The sequence below is a fragment of the Anser cygnoides genome, chromosome 3 (genome assembly GCF_040182565.1).
Source record: "Anser cygnoides isolate HZ-2024a breed goose chromosome 3, Taihu_goose_T2T_genome, whole genome shotgun sequence".
Taxonomy (NCBI): Eukaryota; Metazoa; Chordata; class Aves; order Anseriformes; family Anatidae; genus Anser; species Anser cygnoides.
The window spans coordinates 83,038,470-83,052,252 of NC_089875.1; the positions used below are offsets into that span (position 1 = coordinate 83,038,470).

Consider the following 13,783-nt stretch of genomic DNA (forward strand, 5'->3'; position numbering starts at 1 on the left):
TAATACCTTTCACAAGCAAAAATCCTCATGTGGAGTTTAGCCTTCCTTCTCCTCCTCCGAGACAAATCCAAACCCACCCTCTGAGTCTCAGCATCTCCTGAGGTTCTCCTTAGCCCAAACCAGATGACTAGTACTAAATACAGAGCAAAGAATCGCACTGTGCTTTTAAGAAACAGTATCTGTAAATCAAGCATGCACCTATTCTGTTCAGATCAGTCACCACATTAAGAAGAGGTATCCAGTTGTTGAGAACAAAGACCTGGAGAAGCTTGCCAGGCAAGTTGAAATAAGGTCTTTTATGAGCTGGATATTTCTGCAGTGCAAGACTCTTGGCTAAACCAAAACAGTGCTAAGCACCAATCTACTCTTTTTCCATTATGTCTAACGAATCAGGTTTACATATAAAGTCTAGATTTTATGACTAGAGATTAAAAAAATAAAAAATAAAATAAAAAACACTTACTCAAAAAGCAGTTTTCAAAGAACCCCAGTTTGAGCAAATCAGTGGAAGCACTTGCAGTCTAACTTGTATTTCTCAGGAACACTGACTGTACTTGTAAAGTGCCTGCAATTTTGTCTTAAATATCTGATGAATCATTTTTGCTTTTATGCATTTTTGCATTTATGTCTAAAAACATATTCAGGGTATATCTGAATAAACTGATATTGCCATTACACTTGCAAATCTGCTCCTTTCTACAGAAGGGGATAGTGAAAGCATAAAGAGTGCAGGAGAGAAAGTTTCTTCCTAGAAAAACAAGTTCCCCAGTAGAAAGTTGGCTGCACTAATACCACAGTGGTACAGGTGTACACTTGCCAGACTGCTTGCACCTCATGGAGATGCAGCTGCTCGTGTGGAGAAGGAAACCAGTTTTCCAGTTTCTACAGATATTTAAGATCCTTTGCATGCAAACAAATGCCTACATGGCTTTTCAAAAGGCACCTAGACATCTTCTTTGCCCTTTTAATAGTCATACGGGTGCCTCTACTAGCAACCTTTGGACTTCCAGGTCCCGTGAAGAATCTTACTTATTACAGAGGGAAACAAAGCAACCATTCCTCAAATTTGTGCCAGTGTGCCATCAGAAGTTAGCAACGAATCGGAGGGAAGTCCTAACTATTCAACTGCTGTTGCACATTTCGGCCTACATTTTTGTTCATCAGAGCGAGGTAGCTAAAACTGTGTTACCTGTCATTCCAACGTGCCTTAAAACCTGGTGCAAGATTAGAACTTTTTATGGAAAGCCAGGAAGTTAATGGAAATCGAGGAAGTTCCAACAACTTACATATTTGACTGAATGATAACAAATACCATTTACTAAGCTCGAAGCTCTTTGCATTGTCCTGATGCTTACCACCCAACAGCCTGACAGATGCGACCTCCCCGCATCAACCACGGCAGCCAACAGGATCATTTCTTGGTAATTCCCCACTGCAGTTGCCCGATATGCTGTGGCATGCGTCGACACAAAAGCATCTCCCACTTCAGGCAAAACAGATTACGTCCCCCACCTGACGTCCTCCAGCGGGTTCTTGCACAGTGTAACGAGCTCTAATTTAATTTCTGTACCCAACGGCAGGCACCAGCTCTCACTGCTACTCACACCAGCCCGGCACAATCACAGCTCGCACAAAGCTCTGCAGCTGGAGCATAAGGACTGAGCAACTCGTCGAAAAACACCTCATTTTACTTTGTCTCTCATGCAAATTTGGCATCTCCAAATTAGAGGCTGCATCTCCAAATTAGAAAAAAACAGAGACAGATTTTGCTTTCTTTTAATCCTACTTCAAAGAAGTGAAGACCTATGCTCATTTGCAAATTACTGATGGAACAACAGCCTTCTGCCCTCCACCCCAAGCAGGGAAGCTGTATCTACTTACATCATCCTGAATGTCCAGGTCACAACCTGCTTTCAACAAAATCTGGACAACATGGAGGTGACCCTTGTGGGCAGCAAGATGCAGGGGGGTCCGGCCATGCTATGAATGAGAAGAAAATAACAATAATTTAAGGTGAGTTTTTATGCGCAATAGATTACCAGAATTTTATCCTTTTCCTCCTTCTTCTGTACATACCCCTCTCTTTGAAGTCTGCAGTAGCAGCAGTTGACATACATTAGTGTACAAAAGGCCTCCCCTCGTTTTGTATATGCATAAAACTCCTCCTCCCCGTTCTGCAACATTTCAGTTTATCCTGGTGGTAATCTACAAAGGGGATATTCTACTTATGTAAGGATACTTCCTTACAAACTCGGAGCCAGCTTTGTGTCCATGCCTGAAGAGAATTCATGACCTTTTTATTTCTGTCCCTCTGGAGCACAGATTTGTCAGCCACTTCCAATCCTACTCAGTACAACAAAGTTCCTATAACAGGCAAAATCAAATACTGCATTGGGTACCATTTTTGCAAGAGAAATAAGAACTTCTGGACCGTTTTGTACAACAGGTACTACCCCCTTAAAATGAGTGGAAGATTTGTAAGTCCCTCCAGGTGACGCTGTGTATGACAACCAACCTCATTTTGTCAAAGATCTGTCAGATGTTTTCAGACAACACTTACTTTTAAGCATTAACAAGCTCTAGCCCACATAAAAACAGAGTATAAAATATTCACAAGAAAATCAATCTATAGCGTAATCAAGATCAGTTACTTAATGAGCAGAAGGACAAAAATGCTTTAATTAGAGAGATGCATAAATGATGTATGGTTTTAGAAGAAAAAAAAGATTGAAATTTAACAGTAAAATCAAATTAATAGAAAAAGTAAATCCCCAACAAATGGCTTAAAAAAAATCTAAGTGAAATGACATGGGGAAGACAATATTTACAAATAACTGAGCTCCATTTGATCACCCTGTGGTGGAATTTACGGTGAAGCATTTCAGGAAAAGGAAAATAGGCTGCTTCTTCTAGAAGAGGCACAAGAATTTATGTTAAAAGAGGCTCAAAGAGTGAAGAGATTTTAAGAGAGAGTCTTGGACAACAGAGGAGAACTAGAATAAGTGATTCCCTAAAAAACTAACCCATACAACCTCAAAAAGAAAACTCGTAAGGGGAGGACCAAGAACTTCTGCTCTACGAAATGTGTGTGTGTATATATGTATATACACACATATATCTCCCCAGTATAGACCTCAAAGCATCGCCTTATGAACTGTTAAACAGGAACAAATCTAAAAACGTTGATTGCAAATTTTATTTAATCACAAGTAAGAAAACAGGGTTCCTGTCTTTTTTAAGATGACAAAGATAACTTCACAGGTTCTCCCCCAGGCATTTCAGGAGATGAAGTTGTGTTACACTGCTCTTCAGCTCTATGTCTATTTCTTCATCACTGCTGCTGCCATTGTCTCTTTTTCACGAGAAAACAAACTGCCTTAATAAATCACTTAGAAAAGAAGCAAACACCTCAAGAGCTGACAAGTGGCCTAAATAAACAGAAGAGAACCATTAGCTCTCTGAGATTTTAAGGAACTTCCTGAGTGTGAAAGCAACTCCAGGTAAATAATAACACATGCTCGGGACAGAATTGTTTGCACACAGCAATTCCCATCCCTGCCCGGCTGGCAAAGTCTTGGGAATTCAGCCTCTTCAGAACAAAGTAATGCTGAAATCCACAGTAATACTGGAGCCAAAACGTCTGTGTCATTAGTTAATAGTTGTGGGGTGCTTTGAAAATGGCAACTGTTGATTCATTACACCACGACTGATCTGGAGGGCCAGATCTAAGGGAGAAGCCCACACCCGCTCAGGTCTCTCAAAACAAATGCTTTGTCCCGTTCCCCTTTCCAAGCAGGAGGCAGCAGCTCGCTCCTGATGAACGGGAAACTTTCCTTCCAGCATCTCCGAAGGTGTGGGAAGGGCTTGCTTCCTGCTGTCCCCACCGGCCTCTCCGTGCCAACTGAGTGGCAACAGCCTGCTGCTTGTGGGCTTCTTGCCGCACCTAGACACTGGTCCATCGGCGATGCCCCCCGAGCAAAGGGCTGCCCCGGCCACGCAGAGCACAGCCTCCTTCGGCAGCGGCCTGGAGGACAGCCAGGGCTAAGTTTCAGGTAACTCAATGATGGCAGGAGGCATAAAAGTCTCTAGGCAACATGAAAAAGAGAAAACAAACCTGAAGCGAGGTTGACAAATCGTTCCCGGCTACGAACAACACGTTTGGATTATGGAGATGTGCTCCAGCACGTTCAGGTTTGTGGGTTCTGAACTTCTACATTACCTAACTGCGATAAATAAATCGCCTCATCGGAGTGTCTCACTTCCCAGCAGGTTGCTAACATAGCACAAAACCAACTTACTGTTATCTGTACACGGAGCAGGAAAAAAAAACAGAAACAAACCCAAGCTGAAGGCAGCTCGTGTGCTGTGAAACGAGAGCACTGCCAACCACGCGGATAGATTCCAGCAGGGAAATTTTCTGATAAGATAACCATCTCTAACTCCTGAAAAAAAAAATGCCGAGGTGCAGCCAAAGGTCCTTTGTTAAAAATAAACTATGGAAGAAGAGTATGAGTTTATTTTTAATACGAGGAACGTGTTTTCCTCACCCAGCACACCTCATGTAGACAAGCACCCCGTAACGAGCGCGCAGGAACGGGGAAAGCCTCCCGGAGGCACGCATCCAAGCCACGTGCTTCACAAGAAAAAGTTGCGAGCCACACCAGATCCAGATCTCACAGGGCACGCCACCCTCACCTGCCCATTCAGTGCCTTAAGGCACATAAAAATACCGCGGCCGGAGGGAGCAGGCTTTTCAGGAGGAGGCTGCCCTTTCCCTCGGCAGCACCAGCCTCCCGTTCCACCAGGAGGAACCCATCCCAGGCCACAGCGGTCGGGCTCTGGCTCGTGGGCAGCCTCAGGAGACCAGCACCGGGACAGGAGATGCCCTCAAAGGGAGAGGGCACAGCGGGGCCAGGGAGAGCTGTGGTTTCTGTGGCTATAGGAGAGGGCGAGGGGTCGGACAGGGAGCGAGCAGAACCACCAGACTTGGAGAGGAAGGAAAGGGCTGAGGCTGGCAGAGAAACCGTCTCCATTCCAGCCTCTTCAACAAGCAAAGCCAAGCCCCGCCACGTCCTCAGGGCCACGGGGAAAAGAAGCCAACACGAGGCAACTTTGGACGTTCCTGCTACTGAGCAAATAAAGAGGTTGCATCGCTGTGCATTTCCACTATCACCATCCCCAGGCGTTCAAAAACTGCAGCCAGGTCTCCAAAATTCAGGTTTTCATCTAGAAAAAACACACCGAGTTATTAAAACAAAAGACTAGAGGATGATGGAATATACTTCAGCCTCTTATTCCAGAGGGTTTGTGTGTCTCAAGATTCTCTGCCCAGCAAACACGGGTTCAGAGGCATCCCACCTGCTGGAGACACACAGAAAGGGAGACCTTCAGAGAGCAGTCACTGCATCCTTTAGCTCTTCCCAGAGGCTCTGAAGGGGGACTAGGGAAATCACAATCCTAACCACAACAGGAGAGTGGGAAGGAGGATCGATTCCAGCACATTACACTGATTAGAGGCCCGGGCTTTTGGAAAAGCACTGGCCATCTCACAATTAATCATAACACTGCAAGAACCGACAATGCCAGCTTTTCTTTTTCTTCCCAGTAACATCAGAAGAAGAGGAGAGAGAGGCTGTACTAAGGCAATGCTCCTCCGGTGCAGGCAGTGCAAACACTGGAAAGATCACCGACTTAAAAGCTTGTGGGCATGTCCAAATATCGGCTGTAATGGTTTTGGGGTTATTACAGGCAATAATAGAAATACAAATGAGAGATTTCTACAACTCAGATTAACGAACCAATAAAGCAGTCGTTCACACAAAAAGTATGCAATTTGGGCATTTCTTCAAATGCAAATAATTGCTTCAGCAGGTCACAAATCGCACAAATCCTCCCGTGTCACTGGCTTATTAAAAATAAATGGGACCTCTTGTACTAAAGCTGCCACTTCCAGCAGCCGCGACACAGAGCTCTGGCTATGGGGCATATCAGGTTGCAGCCAAGCACAGTAAACATCCAGATGAATTTCAGCAGGATTTTTTTTTTTTTTACTTTGTATTTAACCTGTATTCTAACTTCCACACTCTGCCAGGCACCTGTCAATACGTACGGTTTAAAAGCACAATTTCTGTGGAGGAGCTGCTCCAGGTGTGCGCTCTGCAACCAAATCCATACAGGCAGGCTTTGCACCACGACCTGCAGGATCTTTCCTTGTCTTTTTATATTCGTGGATGCTTTTACGCAAGCACATCCAGTTTTCCACCCCACCCCAGTGTCGTGCTGCACGAGCACTGTTGTTTATTCATCCACTCGGCGTTTATGCAAAAACATGCCTAGCCACATTTTACAGAAAGCTTGAAAACGCAGACGGTCTTGTCCCATTCTCCACGCTGCTGATTTGTTATGCTGTTCCCCATGAATAACCCGATCGCTCAAGCCAGCACTAAGCTTCCCATTGGCCTCAACAGGCGCTGAGCAAGTCCCTAAATGTCTGCTATTTCCCTTTTGTTTATTTTCATTATTGTTTAAAACAGCCACTTAAGGCAATAAGTAGTTTTTCAAGCTGAAGTAGCACAAAAATGTGAAAGCACCAAAGCAGATTTTTTTTTTTTTTTTTTTTTGCTTCCATCTTCGCTTGTGAAGAAAACATTTGTTTTCCAGAACTCTGCATTCTCTCAAGTTGAAACCTTGATGACGAGTCGACGAGTACCCCGGCACTATGACGTGCCGCCATATGGAAGGGTCACAGCACAGCTAGTTCAAAGCTCAGATCGAAGAAACAAACAGATAAACAAACAGAATTGCTGAATCAAAACAGAAGCACTAGCATTTTTCCCCAAATGCTCATCCTTTCTTTGCAGAATTCAATTTTAGAGCGATGTTCTTAATGTTGTGCTCTGCAGCAAAGCTGTATTCTGCTTTCCTTTGAAAAAATATCCATAAAACCCATGGTGTTATGCAAACTGCACTAAAACTGCCTGTGCCACATTATTACTTCCTATGGCGATCTTCTTCATGTTTAACAGACCAGTGGCACACCCCTACCTAATATCCAGCTTTTTTTGGCAGCATTAATTCTCAGTGCTGAGCTCCACGTGCCCTGGAGCAGTGCCCCAGTGAAACCCACCACTAACACGCTGGTTTGGTGAGCTCTAACGCAGGTTCAGAGCTGGAATTTCATCTCCAGGCGTGAAGCAAGGCCACAGTAAGGGCTGCAGTTCCTGGCACGCTGCAGTTCAAGGCTGGGAGGTGAAATAAAGCTTTAACTCCCCTCCTCTGGCACCACGCTGGGAACAAGATCAAGAGAGCAGCTGGTCTTACCCGATGCATCACTACCTCCCTTTCTCCTCTGCCACTTCTGGTGGTTCTCAGCCCTCCCCCTCGTCTATCTCAGCTCACAACATAAAAAGGAAAATAACTTTTGAAAAGGGAAACAACATTCTGGGAGGACAGCAAGACAGAGCAGCTCAGCAAAAGTCCCAGCACTTACATTTCAAAGATGAAGCTGTCGACAAGGTTACTGAAAGAAAGCTCTCCTACAAAAGCACTGAAAGATGGGACAAGCTTTGCGGATTGGAAGAATAGAGTTAATCATACCAGGATCTGTTCTTAATCTTCCACTTTTGGCAGCACATTCACCAAAATACCTCATGAAGGAACCTGCTTGTTGGAATCAGCCAGCATGAACTACCAGTTGTTTGGGTTTGGGGGATTTTTTTTTTTTGCCCTTTTCATAACGAAAGGAGATATACTTCCATGCCTGTGAAGAATGAAGAACAAAAATGCACACAAATGTGATCTCTTTGTTTTACCAGGCAGAGCAGCACCAGAGCAAGGTGGCTGACAGGATGCCCAAAGCAGAGTTCACACGTGGTGAGCAAGACTGTCTCTTGGCTGCCACCCTGCACGGCTCCGTGGCAGAGATCCCAGCCCCAGGATGATGTGCGTGTCCATGTGCCAAGCAGTGCCACCATCCCTCTCCTCCCCTCTGGGTCCCTGGTGTCAGACGGCTGTGGCCATCAGCTCTTCCTCCCAGGTTTTAAAAAGCCCCACAGCTGGGAAGAGCCCACGTGTCCCTCGCTGATCCTGGTGTCGGGGAAGATGCTGAAACACACGCTTCAACGCTGACCTCATCTGGAAGTGAGGGCTGGACTTGCTATTCGTGCTGTCAAAGTGAACCAAATCCATCCTGGAGGAAACTCGGGCACACCAGTTCCTCATCGGATTTCTATTCCTTCATATTGCTGTTCTTTTGAAATCACCCATTTAGAGGTGACACAAATGAAACCACTTTGCAGCTGAATTTCTGTTTACTGAAGCAGCAATTAACCACATCGCATGACTTTCCAAATTTCAGATAAAATTAGAACCGGACAAGCTTGCCAGCTATCCAGCATTTAATAGTCCTTGGTTCGTTATGGAAAATGTGCTTCATTTTCCTTAAGCCATGCTCAATTAATCTGGTTTGAATGAAGAACAGCACATAGCTCTAGACCTCAGTCCCTTCGAGCTGTGGCTCTGCGTGGTGTTGTTCCACAAGAATTGGTCTGCGCTCACAGATGCATATCAGAAACTCATTTCAAGCCTAAAGTGGTGAGGGAACATTTTCTCTCTCTCCAAAAAACTTTGCTTTGGCATGTCGTTTTCCAATAGAGCTCTGATAGAATTCAGTAGGAATTTTGGCTGAGAAGTACAGAAGTCATTTCTCTCTTTGGATCAAACCCCTAGAATTTAAAATTAATTTGACAGAACAAACAGAAGATTGCAAATAAAAGCAGAAGATATACGAGTAAAAGAGAACTAAGGCATGTGAATAAATTTATAAATTTATGTTTAGGTTTCATTTTGCAATGAATTTTATCTCGGGGAGGGAAGAAGGCACTTCAGTTTATCTGAGAGCTCAATCAATAGTTCCTTGCTTTGACAAGCACGCCATCTAATTTCCAGCCTAAAACTAGCAACCTGTAATTTAAAAATAGTTATTTTGGGGGTCTGTTCCACTTATTGAAAGACCACAGAAGAACCTGGCTGCTCTGATGGCTGAAAAATCCCTTAAAATTCCCAGTTTAAATATACTTGGGGTTAACTTACACGTGCTTGCTCTTGTGCCAACCTTGTCCTGGACTTTGGATGGCTCTTTCTCCTCCCAGCCTCTGTGTCGCTGGATCAGCGAGCCAAGCTCTTCCAAGGCGTGCACGTTCACACAGCCTTTCACAGGCAAATACGCGCGTGCTCTCCCTATACAGCTGAGCTGATTTTCTGTGCAAAGGTGGCACAACAAAGCAAGTGCAAGAAGCAGGAAGCCACCTATATCGCACAGGAAAGAATTTTTTTTTCCCAACCCTAGCAAATCTGCATTGATCAAATTAACCTGATTTTTCTGTTTGAAAGCCATATTTACACAATTTGCCTTCACTGTTATTGTAATTAACAGAAGGCATTGGTAATTACATAATGAGCAATCTTAACAAAGAGGAAGTGTCAGCTTTGCGTTAGTATTATGGATTATGGCAACCTAAGTCTGTGAAACAGTTCAATCAGTGGCATGATTACTCTGGCAACCACGGCAAGGGACAGCACATTTTATGGTTCAGTGTGGAAGCTGGATTCAAAATTACTTTAATGCACAAATTTATACAAAATATACAGTATTCTTTCAGTACTTTGTGCATTTTCAGGTAGGTCCCTCAATAACCTCAAAGCTCAGTACCTTATAAAACAGACAAACAAAAACTACCACACAAGACCACAAAACAAGAAAAAAAAACACCTACCATTCAAGCATATTTAATTATTGCTGTTCCTGACCACCTCCAATAGCTGTTGATCAACTACAGAGATGCGTGGACAACAGAGCCAAATAGATATCTTTATGGGCCCATTCACATTTTTTACATCTGTATATATTATCTACCAGCAAAACACCGCTCAGTTTTGGCATGCAAAACTCACTAAAATTGGCTACCTTTGGATCACTCCACCTTTCAAAATAAATGCTATCCACAACCCAAACACCACAAAAGAATTGCAACCAACTGTCATGGACAGATAAGAACAGAAAAAATAGATTACTTATCTGATGTACTCACATTTGCTTTCTATCTGTGAATATTTGCTCCCATACATACAGTGTTCAAAAGCAATATGGAAAGAGAAATAGAACGAGATATGATAGAAAACAGTAGTTTGTCAAAACAGGACATCCCAGATTTTATGTTGCAGCTCTAAAGACCTAACTTACCTAATTCTCTTCAGGGCTTCTTGCTGAGTGAACTGTCTCTGCAACAGCCACTTCTACCTCATCTTTTATTTGCTAATATTATTTATATTGTTATTATATTAATATTTATAATATACTGAATATTTATAATATACTGAATGGGGACTACACAGCAGGAATCAATGTAGATGTCAGATACAAGCGAGGCCGCTGTACCGATAGCCTTTGATGGCAAGAAATGCTTTCTGCATACCTTTATCCTGCCACAACAGGTGGCACTCCCCCATCCCCTCATCCAGAAAGACCAGCGCTCTGGACCAGCTTCCCCCGACAGTGATGAATTGCTCCATTCATCATCTCGCACATTGTTCAAAAGTCAATGCAATGTTTTGAAAAACACCACAGCATCTCCATCAGCACAGCACGTTTTTAAAGACTCAGCATTCACCACAGCTGTGCACGCGTGTACTGGGAAGTGTCTAACTACAAGACATGCACTATTTGGTAAATTTACACGAGCTAATAAGTCTAAACTTTAAGGAAATCCCAACACTGTAATCCACCGCTAACCTCAATTACATTCAGAATTGCAAAGCTGCAAGGGCATTTTCACAGACAATGGTTTAGGAGTTATGTTAGTTCCCAGGGATTTTGTAAAGCGTTTTTCTCTTGTTACCTTGGTAACTGCTACCTTGGCACCCTTGTTGATAAGCTGCACCACATTATCCACTTGGCCTTTGTACGCAGCTATGAGAAGCCGTTCTGAAAGCACAGCGACCACATCCTGCTGGCTCATGAATTAGGAGAGAGAGGTTTTCAAGGCAAGCAGTGCACAGGTTTCTTCAGTCCAAAAACAAAGGCTTCAGGTCTGTTCAAGCAGCATGCACGGAGGTGAGAAAGGACCCCAGCTCCCTGGAAGGCGACGCTGTTCCTATGCCATCTTCTGGACCTGTGGATCAGAAAACAACACTGCCATCAGCAACGTCTCAGAGACTGGAGCACTGCAGCAGCTCCTCCCCGAGTGCTCATCTGCTCATCGGTTTGGGAGGGGGGTCACACACAGAAAACAAAACAACCCTCTGAGCCTCCTGGAAAGGATCACTGCACTTCTGCTGCAAGGCAGAGGGAACGTACGCAGAAGCACATCCTCAGTGTCCCCTCATTCCCCTAATGTGGGACAGAAATCCCTAAACTTTCTGAAAGCTCTCTCTTTTGGCCTAATCTGTATTTGTGTGGCCCCCTTCCATTCCGTCTTTCTCCCTCTCCCAGACTTTACGTTAGCTGGGCACGAGTTACCTACCTCGACCGCTAACAGCACCGTTTCGGCCAAGGGAACACGGATGCGTTACAGCTATGGGCTGGGGATATAAATACACAGATCTCTGCACTGCCAGGCCCGAGAGCAGCCAGCAATTAAAGGCAGCTGACTGCTCCCTCACTGGTACAAAATGCTTCACAGCCTCCTCTGAACCATCCCAAGGACACCTTTGGGAGGGATCTCGACCTGCAACGGGGAAACACCGATCTTTGCTGTCATCGAGAAACTGCGTTCCCACGGAGGTGCTGACATCGCGGCACGCTGGCCCCGGGAACAGTTCAGATTTAGCACTCTTCATACAAACCAGGCAAGTGGCCGTGAGCAAGTTCTTCTTCCCTGGCTCCAACAACCTGTCCAAGGAACCAGCAGAGCTGAAAAGTGATGCTTCCCACAAAATTTATCCACTCTGAGCTTTAGGACCCTCCCAGTCTGGGAGGACTTCAGCTTTGCCTTTACTTCAGCAGTATTTCACGCCTTGGTATTTGATTGTTTCAGCAGAGCAAAAACATTTTCAAGATAGCAGGCGTGTGTGCACAGATGATTTATCTTTCTCTCTCTCTTGAAATATCGCTGCACTGCTCTTTATCAGCTAATAGTATCACAGACTTCGCTTAGTTTGCGTGTAAGAGGTACAGGGACTAGATGATCGTGGAGACGGTGCAATACAGTGTCTGTCAACCTGTGCTCTCCTTTTGAATCCACCTCAAAACAGCAATAACGACAAGCTGGTACTCCTGCCCGGCTTGGCTGGCCCCCTCAATGGATTTGGTTGCCTCAGCCTAGCCAACAGCACACAGCCCCCCCCATGATCCCACCACTCACAGCACGGACGTTTTGCTTCCAGTTTCAGCAGGGAGAGCCTCACCTCATTCAATTTCCATCCTCATACTAGGAAGACAAATTTTTCATCGAAAGCTCACCCCTATTAAAACCACGTTGGTTAATTTGTAGATGACAGCAGCAGAATGAACCTGCACTCCTACGACAATTTGTCTTACTGAGCCTTAGAACACACTTTATGAGCACTAATTCCTGTAACACCCTTTGAGGTGAGTATCATGCTCACAAATATTACACCCGTTTTACAAAAAGTGCTCTTTAAAGCACAGGGAAGTTGCTGTTTTCTCCAACGTTCATAGAAAAGTTATGTCAAAGCCCGGAAACAACTCCAGACAATTGCCTCTTGATTTGCAAGGACGAGCATGAGGTTCTGCTGTCTCCAGGGAAAGGACTCAGGTCAGCTTTCCTTTACCATCCCCTTGCTTGCTAGGTGCCAGCATGCCTGTAGCAACGTGGAAGCAGCTGCACGTTTATTCAGCAAGTGGATGTGGTTTGGACACCCTGGCGTCATATGAAAGATGGAAGAGAAGAAAAAAGCCCTCGTGTCCCTCAGCAGGGCCGTGCACAGCACACACGGCTCCTCCGGCACTGCGTGAGCCTGTGCCATGCCGTGCCTTTGTGTACAAGCCATGTGGAAAAGCCAAGAAATACAGATGGCCTGTAATTAATAAGCTGATCTGTGAAAAGTAACGCAAGGTTAGATCTCACCTGCCTGAAGCATTTGCTTTCCAGTGACCAACGCAAGCTGCAGCCCCACGATCTGGCCGCCCTGTTCCCTCCGTGGCTCTCCCCTGACATCCCAGAGCAGCGTCCCCACCACCCAGCTCTTCTCCTCCTTCCCCGAGACCAGCACGCCGTGCAGAAAGCCTCACATCAGTTATGTTCTCCGAGAGCTTCTCCGGCCGTGGAGCTGTTTGTTTCTGTGCCAGTGCCTGCCTGTGCCCTGGTGGTTTCTGAACGAACCATGCAGTCACTTGCTTGCCCCCATCCTTACACCCAGCCTGGCCGCTCGGACGTCAGGCACAACGCACCGACAACCAGCCCCGTGCGTCCTGAAACACCTGCGGTCAGACCCTGGTTGCTTTTCCCACCCCTTGTATTAAAGACAAATAAATCAGTAACATCATTGGCACCGAGAGGTTCTTAACATTCACTGCAGGAGGCTCAACGCAAACATTTTCCTGACACGCTGACATTTCTGATCAAATTTCAGATGCTCATGACGTCGTAGCCGCACCACCAGCAACCCCAAACGTAGGCTAGCACCCAGATGACTTGCGACCGTGCGAAGTTTAGCGCTGCCAGGAAAGAGTCACGTTCACAGGCACGCAAAGGCAGGCGTTGGAAACTGTACTCACTTCCCAGTTCGACTTTTCTCTCTCTTGCTCCTTCCCGATGGCCGCAGT

The 13,783-nt window shown here is 45.2% G+C and overlaps 1 protein-coding gene across 7 annotated transcripts in view; it reads right to left on the reverse strand.

Annotated features, from left to right (window-relative positions):
* The window catches only part of ANKRD6 (ankyrin repeat domain 6), a 116,097-nt gene that overhangs the window by 22,461 nt on the left and 79,853 nt on the right, over positions 1 to 13,783 (reverse strand). For 3 of the 7 annotated variants that reach the window (XM_048049517.2, XM_066994538.1, XM_048049519.2), the window contains 2 exons: positions 10,896 to 11,168; positions 1,882 to 1,980 (listed from right to left, as the gene is read on the reverse strand). In XM_048049517.2, the coding sequence (XP_047905474.1) occupies positions 1,882 to 1,980; positions 10,896 to 11,015 (219 nt within the window). In that variant the 5' untranslated portion in view covers positions 11,016 to 11,168. Of the gene's footprint in view, positions 1 to 1,881; positions 1,981 to 10,895; positions 11,169 to 11,519; positions 11,538 to 13,735; positions 13,755 to 13,783 lie in introns of those variants that run through there. The other 4 variants (XM_048049522.2, XM_048049516.2, XM_048049521.2 and 1 more) reach the window with 3 other exon arrangements.